Source organism: Candoia aspera, chromosome 1, assembly GCF_035149785.1.
Source record: "Candoia aspera isolate rCanAsp1 chromosome 1, rCanAsp1.hap2, whole genome shotgun sequence".
NCBI lineage: Eukaryota > Metazoa > Chordata > Lepidosauria > Squamata > Boidae > Candoia > Candoia aspera.
Window position 1 is genome coordinate 75,347,329 of NC_086153.1, and position 17,328 is coordinate 75,364,656.

General features: G+C 41.5%; 2 protein-coding genes across 5 annotated transcripts in view; both read left to right on the forward strand.

Annotated features, from left to right (window-relative positions):
- The window catches only part of GNPAT (glyceronephosphate O-acyltransferase), a 39,539-nt gene extending 35,978 nt beyond the window's left edge, over positions 1 to 3,561 (forward strand). For all 3 annotated transcript variants that reach the window (XM_063307262.1, XM_063307242.1, XM_063307252.1), the window contains 2 exons: positions 720 to 781; positions 2,922 to 3,561. In XM_063307262.1, coding sequence (XP_063163332.1) covers positions 720 to 781; positions 2,922 to 2,965 — 106 coding nt within the window. In that variant the 3' untranslated portion in view covers positions 2,966 to 3,561. The remainder of the gene's footprint in view (positions 1 to 719; positions 782 to 2,921) is intronic.
- A 6,435-nt stretch (positions 3,562 to 9,996) lies between these two features.
- Positions 9,997 to 16,553, forward strand: PDCD2 (programmed cell death 2). 2 transcript variants are annotated; one of them, XM_063307355.1, is made up of 6 exons: positions 9,997 to 10,340; positions 11,625 to 11,867; positions 13,197 to 13,346; positions 13,959 to 14,074; positions 16,056 to 16,172; positions 16,369 to 16,553. In XM_063307355.1, exons 1-6 carry the CDS (start codon positions 10,046 to 10,048, stop codon positions 16,525 to 16,527), a joined length of 1,080 nt encoding a protein of 359 aa, XP_063163425.1. In that variant the 5' UTR covers positions 9,997 to 10,045; the 3' UTR covers positions 16,528 to 16,553. The 2 variants fall into 2 exon arrangements, with proteins under 2 accessions (XP_063163425.1, XP_063163416.1); XM_063307346.1 differs by having other exon boundaries at positions 10,023 to 10,340; positions 13,194 to 13,346.
- Positions 16,554 to 17,328: the final 775 nt, after the last annotated feature.

Below are 17,328 nucleotides of genomic sequence, written 5' to 3' on the forward strand. Positions count from 1 at the left end.
TCTCTTCACTGGTCCTAATTTGAAGGCCAGAGCAAACTCTCAAATAATGCATGACTCACAGTTTGAGATAAAATGTCCATTATTTGACAGACATATAATAATGGCATGAAGGTCGAAATTCAGGGGGTTGACGTGTTGTTTATTCCCCATGGATTCTGGGGCCATATTGCAGATGAGACTTGACAGACTAGTTTAGATGATCTGCACAATGGATGAGTATTCCAGACCCCTAAATCAGGTAGCAAATGTTGCCTGAGGAGAACTAGGTGGTCGATATCTTCTGCAGACTGAGTTGTATTTATAGAGTACTTTGTCCAAATACATGTCTGGAGCAAGTGTTAGTAACCCAACATTGTAGGAGAGTTGTATTAGTCTATGATAACCCCAAAACATCTTGCTTCACTTTTTAAGACTAACAAATTTTATTATATGGCATAAACATATGTCATATAAGAAAATGTGTTGGTCTTAAAAGTTCCTAGTGTATGATTTTTGATACACCGATCTAGTAATTACTTTGCATAGTGTGCCAAGTGACATATTTCAGCATTTGATGTCCATAGGGTTTCATGCTGATGGCAAGTGGATTAATAATTTTAATGTTGTTTACATGCTCAGAATACAGAATTTTTTTCATAGTTTTTTTCCCCAATGGAGACTAGGACATTATAGAACCTCATTCAAGTTCTTTCTCTTCTCCTTCTCACCTCCACCCCCAGGACTGATGGATTCACTTACAGAGTAAATAAAGAGTCTCTGAATAAGACTGCAGGAATGTTTGGTAAGTGTACATCTTAATAAATTAACAGAAATCCTCCCTTTCCCCAATTAAATACAGGACTTTTCTTTGCATCACTCTGTCTACATAGATTGTTCATTTTATTCCAGGCAAATAAAACCGAAGTTTTAACTGAATTGTTATCATGTCAGTCACATAAATTAGGGATAGGACACCATGTTGGCAATTGCCAATGCCCAGCATTCTTACCTGGGTATATTCACAGACCCATACCATACACATTCTTATATTGGTTTAATCCCTCCTGTTTTTCCTTTCCTGTCAATTAGATGATGGGAGGAATTTTATCATTAAAGCAAAACAAAACCTCCTTTCTATTCTGCATGCGTCGCTGTAGTTTGGGGTGGTAATATTTTAAGACCTAACAGGTAAACCTGCATAGCTCATGTATAGGAACCTGGGGGTGGGAACCATGACCTAAGATAATTTTGCTGATAAACTCTACAGCTAGATTTTTAAACTTTTTTTTTTTTGCTGTTGATGAAAAACCCTACAAATAAGAGATTTTAATATTTGATTTGAGAATGGATGCAATAGATTACAAAGAAGTTGGGGGGGAAACGATGTTTCCTGCACATGTTACTTTGTCAAGTAGCTTACTTGCTCCATTTGTGCTGTTTTTTTATTGTAATTAAACTTACTACTGCTACTTGCCAGACTGGTGGCAGAAAGCAGGGAAAAGTCTTTCCCTAGTGGATTCCTGTAGTAGTGATGGCATGCCACAGATAGGCTGAATATGGCATGAAGCACTTTGGCTATTGTCGGGAGATGTGTTACCCACATTGACAAGGCTTCTTTAACTCAGCTCTAGAAGTACTGTTTTGTAAAACAGCTTTACAACTCCTAGAGAACCTGGGAACTTGTGAAATATGCTTAGATTACAAGGAATAGCTTATCCTATTGGAAGGATTTTAGGGAGAAAAATATCTTTTTAAAACTAATGAAGCCAACAGTCATGATATAAAAAAATCAATAGGCAAAGGTGTGTGTTGGCTCAGAAGAAAGAACTTCACTATCTACATTTTTATCTGCTTGAGCAGAGACATGAATTCCAAATACGTGCAACTTTGGCTGCTTGATTGCTGCAATTCCAATAAATAGACAAGGAAGCTAATAAGGAACTGGGACTATCCCCCATATAGTTGAAGAAATTTACGATCAATCAAAGCTAGACTCTTCCTTGAAAGAAGATTGTGTGGGCTAAACTTCCTCTCTGGCTACACTGACTACTTATAGCAATCTGAAATTTGCCTGGGTAGATGATTCCATTTTCCTAATAGCAGTAGACTTCCATGATAAAACAGTTAAACAATTCATAGAATTGATAATGGCCTGGATCTATACATGCTAGTGATCTTAGCAGGGATCAAGAGTTCCAGATATTCTGGAGGAGCTGATGGTCTGTATCCAGATATACCTGGATTTCCATGCTATGAATGCATTTTTTTTAATGGTAAGCTTTTGTCATAGCAGAAAAGAGTCCAAGTAAAATCTTGGAAATCCACTTCCTATCAGTGCAGGCAGGGTACTAAGCTAGATGAATCAATGGTCTTTGGTTCAGTGAAAGTGAGCTTCCTATGATACTCTGTTCATTCTGAATTAATATTTGATACTAAATATGTTTGATCCTATACAGTAAGGGACCATATATATGTATGGCTGTTATGTTTTTCAAAACAGGAAGCAGAATGTATTATAATTTAGTATTTTTTATGGTTCTCAAAGTACAATATTAAAACCACCTGTTTTCATTAGTTGCAGCCTTGTGGAATTGGAGCTCCATTGAGGCTCCAAAGGATGTTACTATTGTAATTATTCTACCATTATTAACAGAAGCGGTTAAAGAAAAGAATAAAGAAAATGCATTCTACTAGATAAAAGTTCATCTATTCCTGATTATTCATGACTCCCCGTGATTTATCAGACTATAGGAATCAGTGACTTTTATGGGTACTTAAAATATTACCACTTCTGACAACTAATTTTAGTTTATTAAACATATCTGTCTCAGATGCACATTTAACAATATGTAGTATTTCTGTAAGAGTTTTTGAACGTTTCTTGAGACTTTTCCGTTTCGCTGTCTCAGAACTGTTTGTGCGCTGTACTCCTTCTTTTTCAGAATCTAGAATACCTGTAAGGAAAGCAGTGGCTGCAAGGCTTTAATTGGAGGAGGCCAGAATGGCTGGTCTCATGTACACTGTTAACGGTGGAGCCGGGCTGGAAATGAGGCATATGGTGGGGAAATGTTACTGAAGGCTACAAAATACTTTCCACCTCAACATGTTTTTGCTACACAGTGGTGGGGAAGAATTCAAGGAGTCCAACTGTTTACACCACCACTTGAACTTTATCAGCTTTAATGCGTAGGAGTCTTTGTACATTCAAGTTCAGTAAATACCACTTGACTCCCACTTTCACCCAGATACTAATATTTGACTAAATAGTAAGGTAATATCTGAAATGTTTGTCATGATAACAAAATGATTGTTTCTATTATGGTTATTTTGTGGTTGTGAAAAAAATTTAACCAAGAAACTCAGCTTATAACACTGAAAGCAATATTTAAAGAAAAATATTATTGGTTGCCATTGTATTTATGAAGAGATTGCTCTGTTTCATGGAAATTAATTCCCACCAAATGTTAATGATGTAACTGATTTAAAAAATATATTTGCAACTCTTGGAATATTAAAAACTAACACAGGAGAAATGTGTGCTGCTTGCTGTTCTCAGTCGTTGCACACAGACTTAAATGTGCACTGCCGTGTGGTTTTTTTTTCTTTCCTTGCTGTTAGGTTTTGAAAGTGGAACTCCTCTCAATGGTAGGTCAGATCATTATCAGCTGACCTCCCCTGCTGACTGATTTCTGCTCAGAATCATCATGCCTTCTGTAATTCTTAAATCCTCTTGTGCACATTCAGAGTGGGAGGTGGAGGCAGAGTTGTAACACAGGCTATGTGGTAACGTGAGTGTGCAATGCCTGCTGCTACAGTGCCTCTCTCTGTGTATGCACTTTGGTGCTTGGCATCATCATAGCATCTTGGATGCTTTAGATCAGTGTTTCTCAACCTTGGCAACTTTAAGATGTGTGCTGGAGAATTCTGGGAGTTGAAGTCCACACATCTTAAAGTTGCCAAGGTTGAGAAACACTGCTTTAGACAGAAATAGCTTTTTCATATATTTGACAATTTCATATGCTTTATCATGTTTTAAAATAGAAGTACAAAGGCCCGCATAGTTAAAGCAATGGTGTTCCCCATAGTAACATATGGCTGCGAGAGCTGGACCATAAGGAAGGCTGAGAGAAGGAAGATCGATGCTTTGGAACTGTGGTGTTGGAGGAAAATTCTGAGAGTGCCTTGGACTGCAAGAAGATCAAAGCAGTCCATCCTCCAGGAAATAAAGGCAGACTGCTCACTGAAGGGAATGATATTCAAGGCAAAACTGAAATACTTTGGCCACATAATGAGAAGACAGGACACCCTGGAGAAGATACTGATGCTAGGGAGAGTGGAGGGCAAAAGGAAGAGGGGCTGACCAAGGGCAAGGTGGATGGATGATATGCTAGAGGTGACAGACTTGTCCCTGGGGGAGCTGGGGGTGTTGACGACCGACAGGAAGCTCTGGCGTGGGCTGGTCCATGAAGTCACGAAGAGTCGGAAGTGACTAAACTAATAACAACAAAATGGGAAGCTGCCTAATATTGAGCCCATGTAGTTTCCGTAAAATTTGTGCTGACTGGCAGCAGCTCTCCAGTGTTACAGAACAATTTGGACAGGTCAGGGATTCAACATATATCAGCCCCACTAGGTAGTGCTACACGGGCTCCCAGGTTCGGCTTATGGTCATTCACATGTTCACAGCCTGTTGAGGCATGAGGATCCTGTCAGCCCCCCTTGCTTTCTACCTGGGTTTTTTGGATAGGTGTGGCTTGAGCAGACAAGACACACAGCCCTGGTCAACAGCTGGGAAATAATTAGGGACACACACAAATCACTTCCAACAGAACACTGAGGCACAGCAGGTTCTTTGTAATACACAAGAGACCCAGTGAATTTAAGTTAACAGCAAAACTTTACTTGTTGCAATGTACATTTGCTCTTTCTCACATGCACACATACACTCATCCACACTTAACCACATCCTTCCCAACTAGGCTGCCAAGCATTAGAGAGACCAAGCTGCCAAATCTGGATCCAGAGACGACTCAAGGAATGGGTGGGCTTTAGGATCCCATTTAACCCAAAAGTCCCTGCTTTGTTGATTCACAAGACTGGCAGCTACTCTTGCCTTGTTAATTTACAAATCTGGTAGCTGTTGATGGGATGCGGGGGGGGGGGGGAGGGAGGAGGTTCCATGTGATCAGACCCAACTTCCTTTGTCTGGTTCAAGTGACTTTTTTTCCCTTTGTTTCCTTAACAGCTTGCTTATTACTATCTCCCCAAAGAGATCTTATAGACAAGATTCCTGGCTTTTTGTCCTCTTTGCTTCATCTTTAGGCTATGGAAGCTTCAGCCTAGTCTCACAGTGGACCAGACCAGGAAATCAACTACAGTTTTTAGAACTGCAAATCTTTTAGTTCTACTTCTTGTATGGGAATCCGCTCTATACTATTACCAAAACAAAGTTTCCCCTGTGTAAATATAAATACAGGAGAAGTATAAGATGCGTAGAGTGTGCTATTCTCTAAGTGTCATTCAGCACAATGAGTTGCTTTTTGGTTCCGAAAGTTTAGATTCTTGGTTTATGTATGGCTCTAATTTATAGTTTTAGTTTTGATTTTGATTGTAAATAATGATGTTATAGTTATCTTGTCTGTTTTTAACTCAAGTTACAGATTCGGGGAATTAGATGCTGCTCAGAGTCAAGCTGATTGGAGCGGTTTATAAGCTTTAGAAATAGTGAATTGTTGTTTATTCGTTTAGTCGCTTCCGACTCTTCGTGACTTCATGGACCAGCCCACGCCAGAGCTTCCTGTCGGTCGTCAACACCCCGAGCTCCCCCAGGGACGAGTCCGTCACCTCTAGAATATCATCCATCCATCTTGCCCTTGGTCGGCCCCTCTTCCTTTTGCCCTCCACTCTCCCTAGCATCAGCATCTTCTCCAGGGTGTCCTGTCTTCTCATGATGTGGCCAAAGTATTTCAGTTTTGCCTTTAATATCATTCCCTCAAGTGAGCAGTCTGGCTTTATTTCCTGGAGGATGGACTGGTTGGATCTTCTTGCAGTCCAAGGCACTCTCAGAATTTTCCTCCAACACCACAGTTCAAAAGCATCGATCTTCTTTCGCTCAGCCTTCCTTATGGTCCAGCTCTCGCAGCCATATGTTACTACAGGGAACACCATTGCTTTAGCTATGCGGGCCTTTGTTGTCAGTGTGATGTCTCTGCTCTTAACTATTTTATCGAGATTTGTCATTGCTCTTCTTCCAAGGATTAAGCGTCTTCTGATTTCCTGACTGCAGTCAGCATCTGCAGTAATCTTTGCACCTAGGAATACAAAGTCTTTCACTGCTTCTACATTTTCTCCCTCTATTTGCCAGTTATCAATCAAACTGGTTGCCATAATCTTGGTTTTTTTGAGGTTTAGCTGCAAACCAGCTTTTGCACTTTCTTCTTTCACCTTCATCATAAGGCTCCTCAGTTCCTCTTCACTTTCAGCCATCAAAGTGGTATCATCTGCATATCTGAGATTGTTAATGTTTCTTCCAGAGATTTTAACTCCAGCCTTGGATTCCTCAAGCCCAGCTTGTCGCATGATGTGTTCTGCATACAAGTTGAATAGGTAGGGTGAGAGTATACAGCCCTGCCGTACTCCTTTCCCAATCTTAAACCAGTCTGTTGTTCCGTGGTCTGTTCTTACTGTTGCTACTTGGTCGTTATACAGATTCTTCAGGAGGCAGACAAGATGACTTGGTATCCCCATACCACTAAGAACTTGCCACAATTTGTTATGGTCCACACAGTCAAAGGCTTTAGAATAGTCAATAAAACAGAAATAGATGTTTTTCTGAAACTCCCTGGCCTTTTCCATTATCCAGCGGATATTGGCAATTTGGTCTCTAGTTCCTCTGCCTTTTCTAAACCCAGCTTGTACGTCTGGCAATTCTCGCTCCATGAACTGCTGAAGTCTACCTTGCAGGATCTTGAGCATTACCTTACTGGCATGTGAAATGAGTGCCACTGTTCGATAGTTTGAACATTCTTTAGTGTTTCCCTTTTTTGGTATGGGGATATAAGTTGATTTTTTCCAGTCTGATGGCCATTCTTGTGTTTTCCAAATTTGCTGGCATATAGCATGCATTACCTTGACAGCATCATCTTGCAAGATTTTGAACAGTTCAGCTGGGATGCCGTCGTCTCCTGTTGCCTTGTTATTAGCAATGCTTCTTAAGGCCCACTCAACCTCACTCTTCAGGATGTCTGGCTCTAGCTCACCGACCACACTGTCAAAGCTATCCCCGATATTGTTATCCTTCCTATACAGGTTTTCTGTATATTCTTGCCACCTTTTCTTGATCTCTTCTTCTTCTGTTAGGTCCTTGCCATCTTTGTTTTTGATCATACCCATTTTTGCCTGGAATTTACCTCCAATGTTTCTAATTTTCTGGAAGAGGTCTCTTGTCCTTCCTATTCTATTGTCTTCTTCCACTTCCGCGCATTGCTTGTTTAAAAATAATTCCTTATCTCTTCTGGCTAACCTCTGGAATTTTGCATTTAATTGGGCATATCTCCCCCTATCACTGTTGCCTTTTGCTTTCCTTCTTTCTTGGGCTACTTCTAGTGTCTCAGCAGACAGCCATTTTGCCTTCTTGGTTTTCTCTTTCTTTGGGATGTATTTTGTTGCCGCCTCCTGAACAATGCTGCCAACTTCTGTCCAGAGTTCTTCCGGGACCCTATCTACTAAGTCCAGTCCCTTAAATCTATTCTTCACCTCCACTGCATATTCCTTAGGAATATTAGTGAGCTCATATCTAGCTGATCTGTGGGTCTTCCCTAATCTCTTGAGTCTGATCCTAAATTGTGCAAGAAGAAGTTCGTGATCTGAACTACAGTCAGCTCCAGGCCTTGTTTTTACTGACTGTACAGATGTCCGCCACCTTTGGCTGCAAAGGATGTAATCAATCTGATTTCGGTGTTGTCCATCTGGTGAAGTCCATGTATAAAGCCGTCTCTTAGGTTGTTGGAAGAGAGTGTTTGTTATGCAGAGTGAGTTGTCTTGGCAAAATTCTATCAGCCTATGTCCTGCTTCATTTTGTTCTCCCAGGCCATACTTACCTGTAATTCGAGGTGTCATTTGACTGCCCACCTTAGCATTCCAGTCTCCCGTGATGAAAATAACATCTCTTTTAGGCGTGTTGTCCAGTAGGTGCTGCAGATCCTCATAGAACCGCTCTACTTCAGCTTCTTCAGCATTTGTGGTTGGGGCGTATATTTGGATCACTGTGATGTTAGATGGCTTGCCCTGAATTCGAATTGAGATCATTCTGTCGTTTTTTGGGTTGTATCCAAGCACTGCTTTAGCTACTTTACTATTAATTATGAAGGCTACTCCATTTCTTCTGTGGTCCTCTTGTCCGCAGTAGTAGATCTGGTGGTCATTTGATGTGAAGTGGCCCATTCCAGTCCATTTCAGTTCACTGACGCCCAGAATGTCTATCTTTAATCTTGACATCTCACCAATAACCACATCCAATTTGCCCTGGCTCATAGATCTTACATTCCAGGTTCCGATGGTGTGTTGATCCTTAGAACATCGGATTCGCCGTTCACCACCAGCACCGTCGGCCGCTAGCCGTCCTTTCGGCTTTGAGCTAGCTGCGTCATCACGTCTGGGGCTAGTTGAGCTCATCCTCTGTTCCTCCCCAGTAGCATTTTGACCATCTTCCGACCTGGGGGTCTCATCTTCCGATGGTATACCGACATATCTCTGGTTGTACTGATCCATTTAGTTTTCACGGCAAGAATACTGAGGTGGGTTGCCATTACCTTCCCCAGGGATCGCATTTAGTCTGACCTCTCTGTCATGACCTTCCCATCTTGGGTGGCCCTTCACGGTTTAGCTCATGGCATCATTGAGGTGCTCAAGCTCCAGCACCACGACAAGGTAACGATCCTTTGCTGAAGGAAATAGTGAATAGAATTCTAAATATTGTGAAAAAGTAGTACACTCCAGGCCCTTTATGAAGAAATATTGCAACCCAAAATAGTTTCATTCCATGCTGTTTCAATGCTCCAATTCTCACTCCAGTCCTCATAAATAATTGCTGACATAGAATTAAAGCTGACATAAAATCGTCCTTGAAATGCTGAAAACTGGGCCATCAGTACAAATGCAAAAAAGGCCAGCCAGGCTCCTGCCCTCTGAGCTGCTGCTCATCTTGGAACAAACATCATTTTACTCTCATTCTATTCCAGGGTTTCTCAACCTTAACAACTTTAAGATATGTGGACTTCAACGCTCAGAATTCCCCAGCCAGCCAGCAAGCTAGCTGGGGAATTCTGCCAGTTGAAGTTCACACATCTTAAAGTTGCTAAGGTTGAGAAACCCTGCTCTATTCAAAAGGGAAATAAAATCAGTGGCCGTCTGCTCACTACTGCACTATCCATATTTCCCATACCTACAGATGTGGGGACATCTGGGCTCAGGGTTTTGAAAACTACTCTCGTTTGTCGGAAAAAGTGCTGCTCCCTCCGATTTATTTTGCTGCCGCTGACAAACACGGCTGTCCTATAAAGTTCTGTGTTTTAAAACGGTGGGGATATAAATTGGAGACCTGCAAAAAAAAAGTGCAAAAGAATTCACACTGATTACATTACACGGTCGGTCTTAGGATGATCATAAAAACTCTGACTCAAGATACAGTGACCACAAGAATCCACTCTGCGTTTTGCTCTCGCAGTGAGAAGAACGTCTCCCTTCTTCCTCCAAAATCTGCAATTCTACCGGAGTTGGAAAACAGCATCAGAAAGCAAAAGTCTCTGTATCAGACTGTGCAATTCACAAATCCGATCTATGGGACGTGCTACTACCTTTCAACTGTGATTTGGAAACCGCTCTAATACAGGGCGGAGCCTTCCTCAGGCTGAGCCGGGAGCCGACCGCGAAGCGCAGCGGGGTCGGGACGGGATAGAGAAACCGCCGGCCCGCCAGAGGCGCTCGCTCCTCTTGCCGCAGACTTGCCTGGCCGCGGACATCTTCCGCGGCTTCCGGGGGCGGCTCTTGCCGATCGCTAAAAAAGAAAATGTGCTCGCCACAGGTCGAGCTGGGCTTCGTGGAAGAAGCGGCTTCTTGGCGGTTGCGCAGTGACCAGTTCCCTTGCAAGGTCGGCGGGAGGCCGGCTTGGCTGGGCGAGGCCGGCTTGCCGGGGCCCTCCGAACTGCGGTGCGGCTTGTGCGGGCAGCCGTGCGCGTTCCTCTTGCAGCTCTACACGCCGGTGCAAGGGCGGCCTGAGGCCTTCCACAGGACCCTCTTCCTCTTCGGCTGCCGCCAGCCCTCTTGCTATCGCCCCGCTGGCCCAGCCCCGGGCAGCCTGAGAGGTGAGGGGGCGCTGCACATGGGTGGGGATCGATCCTTTGCAAAGAGGCGGCCGCTCCCACCCGAGAAAGTCGGGGGCGCAACTGTTAGGCGCGATTGTCCGATTGTTACGGCACAGCCCGAACGTTCCACGCGGAGGGGGCAGCCGAAGCATTTTCTGCTTGTTCACTTAGAAGTAACGCTTACTACACTTCCCGGTGAGCGTGCAACGGACTGCCTCCTAAGAAGGAAACAGCTGTGTTTGCGGAAGTGGCTTGTAGTAGATGGTAATAAAATCAAATTAGTTAGGCTTCAAAATGCCGCAAGACTGTTTTGTTTTATTTTTGGTAAACTAGTTCTCAGCTTGGCATCTTATTAAGGTGGGGAATCACGCCGTCTATGCTCAGAGATTGAACAGGGACCTTTTATAAGCAAAGCATTTCTATCACCCAATAATAGCCTTTTCCTAATAAAAATACAGCTTTCTTCTGAACTCCTGTACAGACTATTGACTTACATCAATATGACTGTGTTGAAGGAGGATACTGCAGCTCCTCAGGTGCAACAGTTGGATTGTCATCACTTTTGGGGTTGGCTCACAAATGTTTACCACTCACTTGGGTTTATAGAAATGTGCCAAACATCCCATTGCAGAGGTGATTCCAAAACACCCTGGATATTGGTTTTTCTCCCACACCATGCTGCTCTGTCTGCCTTTCTGGACGTTAATTGTCTGGAATGGGACACAGTTTGTGGTATTAAAAGCTCATCACCCATGAGATCGATGTTGCCTTGTAATATAAATACACAGTACTCACCAAGAGTTTTGGCCAGTCCCGCAAAGGATCCACAACTTCCCTCTTCCAGCTGGATCACTCCAAGTTTTGGCTGGCCATGCTAGAGGCCTCACCTTCTGCACGCCCTTGCCAGAAGGCTGCACCGAAGATTCTTCTGGCTTTGACCAGGGACAGATAGACAAGGAGAGGTTTTGGGGCAACATGAAGCACTGTGCAGAAACGTGGCAAGGAAGTGAATGAAATAAATATACTAGTATATTTAGAGGGGCAAAAGTACCTTTTTTAACATTCCATATATATGCTACCTATTCTATTGTACTGCACTCCTGACAACATTTTCTCTAGTGGGCCTTCAAGAATTAAATGGGCTTCTAACCCATAAAGGTTAACCCCATGGCACCACAGTGTATTGTTTTGGCACAGTGTGGGCAGAGACTAAACTAGAATTACACAAGGCTAGTATGTCATACTTATTCTTGATTAGTTTGTAATTTTTTTTTCTCATTGAAGTTTTTAGGAATCAGCTTCCAAGAAAGAATGATACTTACTCTTACAATCCACCACCTGAAGAACCACCTCTGGAAGAGTTACCTTCTGTGAATCTGCAGCTAAAATGTGGAGTTACGCTTTGCAGAGTCTGTGGTTGCTTGGGACTCAAAGCATGTTCCAAATGTCATAAGGCTCATTACTGTAGCAGAGACCATCAGATTAGAGACTGGAAAGCAGGACATAAGGTATCATGCTTGCAGTCTGGTAGGTAACTAGAAATACCCTTGAACTGTAAGAACGCACCACAATAATATCATAGAATATAGTAAATACAAGACTATATGTCAGAAAATACATAGTGTTTTGATTTGTGTTCATTAGCATTCTGCTTCTGAGAGAGTTTACTTTCAGTGATACTACTGCTAAAGAATTGGAGATGGAATAATAATTTTAGGTGGCAATAGTCTTCTGGTGGTATCTTACTTAGAATAAGCCCCTTGTTTTTTTAAAACATGATTTCTAAAGGAAAAATAATAAAATGAACATCTGTAATTGTCTACATGCCTAATTATTAATTTGATAGTTTGCTTTGAAGCTTTTTGGAAGAACCTTCATCCTTTAAAATGCAAATCCATTGTTCAGTTAAATATCTGTACTATGGGGCTATTTTTAGTGCTCCATACTGGACGTGACTCACACATCATGCTAGGTCATAAGTCATTATTTATAAGCCACAAGGGTCATATACCACTATGTCAAACCCAAAGAAACCCTATTATGGCTAGTGCAGTTCTGTCCATGTTTGCTGTCTAGTAATTTTAAGATTTGCTTTACAACCCCTAAATTGTCTATATATTAAGGCATATTTGTGTCAGGATGAATTGCCCTGATGGACATGGGAAGATGCAGTGGTCTCAAGGTTAAAGGGTTTTTTTCCCTATAGGCACCAAGAAGCTTCATGCTTAATTCAAACATCTTTCTCCTAACTCTGAACCAGTGTTCCTCAACCTTGGCAACTGGAAGATGTGTGGACTTTGACTCCCAGAATTCCCCAGCCAGTCAAACCCACATATCTTCCAGTTGCCAAGGCTAAGAAACACTGCTCTAAAGGGCTGAAGCATTGAGTGGAGGAGGAGGATATTGTTGAGACTGGTGTGGACTGGCAAAACTGTCAGGGAAGAGGAGACCCAGCAGGAGTAAACAGGACTCAGAGGGAAAGCTCTGATAAGCAAACTATAAGGATGGTCATTTTTGGAGAACAGATCAGATGCCAGCAAGGACAGCTTGACAGAGACGCCAGAATCAAGTTATTTTTCCCTCTTCTCATTCACCTCCCTGGGATAGTCGTGAGCCCAGAAGTGAAAGCACAAAAAGCAGCTGAGAGAGGGAGTGGAATAGATAAGATACTGTGAAAAGCTCCATTTGGAATTGTCTGTTTAAGGCTGTGTATGTACAGTTTGTTACGCTAAAGCCACGGTATATGGTAAATATCACTGTAAATAGAACCGGGGGGTGGGGGTGTCTGGAGAGTTCCTGTGTCTTTTTCCCACCCTCTGAAGTAAATGAAGATATTGGCTTCTTGTTTTGTAGAAGATGTGAATATTGTAATTCCGGATCATAAATTTCTGTTCCCCGAGTATGAAATTGTAAGAGAGCTTGAGGAATTAGATCCTGCTGCTGTCAGTGACACAGAACAGGAGGATTTAGACAAAAACGAGGAAAAAACAACTACAGGTAATCTAGGTAAGTAGTATGAATGAATGTCCATATTTCAAGGCTGTTTTTAAATTAACATTTATTTTAAATTGAGGTGTATCTTTCGTTAAAGAATGTATAAATCTGTGCTTTGGCTTCCAAATGACACTTTTTTCCAAAATTGAAAGCTTTTTTAGTTAGCATTTGCTTCAGAACAAGAGTTAGCCTGAGAATTCAGACATTTAAGTAAGTTGCATCAGAACTGTAATCACTCAAACCATCTGGCTCAGTTTCCTCCCATTTTGACATGGAAAATATACAAAACTGTAACAGATACCCTAAAATGGATTTAGCATTGGTTTAAAAAGACACTACCAAATTCTCCTACCCCTAGTTCAGGTGAAAAGAGGAAACCCTAGTGTAACATAGGCTTGTAACATTAATTTGCACTCTTGCCCTGCACAGTGCAGATCTCAGTCCCTGCCCCTCACTTTTTTTTTTTGCAGGCTTCTAAGATGAACACAGCATTGCTTATTGTTGATAGGAATTTTGTTTAAATCAAATTTCATAAATACTGATTCATCCCTGACAGACAAAACCAAGAAAACTTTTTTTTCCCAAAAATGCAGTGTTACAATTTAAACATACTTTTTTTTCCAGATGAAGCTTCTGAGCTCTTAAAGGAGATGTCCTTGGAGATGATGGCAAAACATGAAACTCAGGAAGATAGAATTTTTCAAATGTTCAAAGAAAGAATATCTTTGGAACCAGAACAGGTGTTTTAAATGCATTTTTCACATCCATTAATGCTTTGCACTCATTTATTAATATGGGAATGGGATAATATCTAGCCCAGAATTTTGTCACTTTGAATTCATTTCCCACTTTGTGCTACTGAAATGTTTAGATATTGGGACCAGTAACAGATTAAATGAAACCTGAGTAGAAGAGTTGGATACTGGGAATTAAGGGCCAGATTAGGAAAGAGCCATCAATGCTGTTCTGCACAGAAATACTAATAGACGAAGGCCATATTCACAACATGCTACGTCAATGTTAAAAGTTAACAAATGTGTGCATACTATGCCTCATCCTTCAGTTGTGTTGTGACTCTTTGACCACGGAAGGAAGTCATGTGAATCATGTGAACTTGGACTGGCTGTCATTTCCATTTGCAGAAATTGGAATTTGAAACCCAAACCCCTTGGTTTCAAACTATGGGTTTTGCAGATAGATAATAGCAGATGCTTCAGGTTCATGTTCCATCTTTGGTTGTAAAGCCATGCACACAGAGGGACTGAATGCAAGATGGTGATGCACGTATTAACCCTTTACAATGGCTTAGAAACTAGAATAGGTTTAGAAGAAAGCTACCAAGATGATAATGGATTTGGATACCAAACTTTATGAGAAACAGTTAAAGGAGCTGGGCATATTTAATTTGCCAAAAGACAGGAAGAGGTAATAATAGTCTTAGATATCTCACAGGCCATTATGTGCAGAAGAGGGTGGACCAAAAGGTTGAAATTAAAAGGAGCTTCAATCCTGGAGTAGTGGTGGATTTCCCCTTGTTGGAGGTTCTGAAATGGGCTGGTTGACTGTTAGAGATATTGAATGAATTCTTGCACTTGGCAGAGGGCTGGACTAAATAACATGCAAGGTGTCTTCCAGTACATGTGTTATATACATAGTGATGAGGTGCGAGCTGGCAGTGACCATCCAGGAAAAAGGTCCAGGAATTTTGGTGGAAGGCTGAATAAAAGTATTGACTGACTATACGGCAACTGTGAAAACTAATTCCAAGCTACATCAGGAATGATGAACTCTGGCCTTCTAGATGTTGCTGAACTGTATACTTCTCAGCATCAGTCACTATAGACTATATTACCTTAGCTGCTGGATGTTAATAGCTCAGTAACATCTGGAAGGGCACAAGATCACTTTAATACTTACAAACAGATTCATTTTGAAAGGAACCAAAACTGTCTTAATGCCTTTCTACCAATTTGTCACACAACCACATTTGAAATAGTGGGCAGAGAGTTCTAGTCAATGTGTTTTTTTTAAAAAGTCAAATCTGAAAGTTTGGACCTAAATTTGTTGGAGAGGTGTGCTGAAGAACTCTATGAGAAAAGTTGCAGTGTTTAGGACTTTTCAGTATAGAAAAGTAATGGGAGAATCACAGATAAAGATATGAGCATAAAGGCCTTTAGTGCTGTGGTCCCCTGCTCCCTGTAGTAGAAGCATATTTCCGAAAATCCTGTATCTTAAGTATGTAATTACATGGTACATAGAAATGGGCATTTACTAAAAGATATTTTAATCCTATTCATTTAGAAACTTTAGAAGACATTTCTTATTTCATATATGTACTCCTATAAAGTCTACATGGATGCGGTGGCGCTGCGGGTTAAACCGCTGAGCTGCCGATCGGAAGGTCGGCGGTTCGAAACCGCGCGGCGGGGTGAGCTCCCGTTGCTAGTCCCAGCTCTTGCTCACCTAGCAGTTCGAAAACATGCAAATGTGAGTAGATCAATAGGTACCGCTTCGGCGGGAAGGTAACGGCTTTCCGTGTCGTCATGCTGGCCACATGACCCGGAAGTGTCTATGACAACGCCGGCTCTAAGGCTTAGAAACGGAGATGAGCACCGCCCCCTAGAGTCGGACACGACTGGACTTTACGTCAAGGGAAACCTTTACCTTTACCTATAAAGTCTACATAATTTTAATTTCAACTCCATGATTCTTGAATTTCAGGTTATCAGATACTGTAGAAATGGAGAAGGGCCCATCTGGATTTCAGGGATAAATGTTCCTCAGGACACTGATATTCCCAACTGTCAGTGTGGCAGCAAAAGAGTATTTGAATTCCAGGTATGGACATTTGGCAAAAGTGCACATAAACGGGCAGAAGAACTGAATTTCAGTGCACTTTCCCTCTCTGCCTACTTTTCTCTTGGATGTTTTGAAACATTGATAATACAATTTAATCACTGAGCTTTCAGGTTGTAGATTAAAGTGATTTGATCATTTTGATTTTAAAGCTCACTTAAAATATTCTATGTTTTAGGTTATGCCTCAGCTTCTAGCTCACTTAAACGTTGACAGTCTTGGAGAAAGCATTGACTGGGGGACACTGGCTATCTACACATGTGCTGACAATTGTAATCTAGGCCACCACTACACTGAAGAGTTCATCTGGAAGCAGGACATTTCCAGTTCTGTTTAATGTCTGAAGCTTGAGCAGTGAGATAATTTTCTTTTGTATCATAATTTTTTCTCACCCTTTATAGTCAAACTGACAACTGTTCACCATTCTTTCTGCAGTTACAGAATAAGAGTGTAAGATCAATCTGAGACTATAGAAGTGATTTGTAATATAACCTTGAAACGAAACTAAATCAAACGCATGATAGATCATGATTGACTATAATAAAGAATCAGGTGATAAATGAACTGTTGATTTCCACTATCTGCTTTCCTCCACCCATTCATACTGCCACCCTTGGTGAAGGATCCCAAAAGAGAGGCAAGGTAGGCAAAGATCCTTTCATAATTGGCTCCAGATGAACTGTCTCTTCCTGTCCCATAACCATAACCATCACTTTGTGGGGAAGATCCTCATCATATTGTGCTCATTTTGGATGCTGCCTTAGAATGCCTTGTATCCTGAAGTGGAATGTAAGGAATGGTAATATAGTCTAGATCAAAGGAAAACCCATTATTTTGAAATAAGATTTACGAAACCAGGAAAGCTTTGGTAAAACCAGGTGTGGAAAGAAATTAGAAATGGAATTCATGGTTTATTCCATTAGAGGAACTGTGGAATACTAGAGTGGGATCATTCCATCCAGGCACTGATCCTTTAGCTCCTTTGATGAGAAATGGAACTAGATTAGCATCTCCGAAACATATATAGGTTAATAAAAAAGCAAACAAAGTACAATTTTTCCAACATAATACTCTTCAGTATGTTGGCTGGCATGTGCCATTCATATTTGACAGGGCATTCACTCAGTCAGAGCCCAGA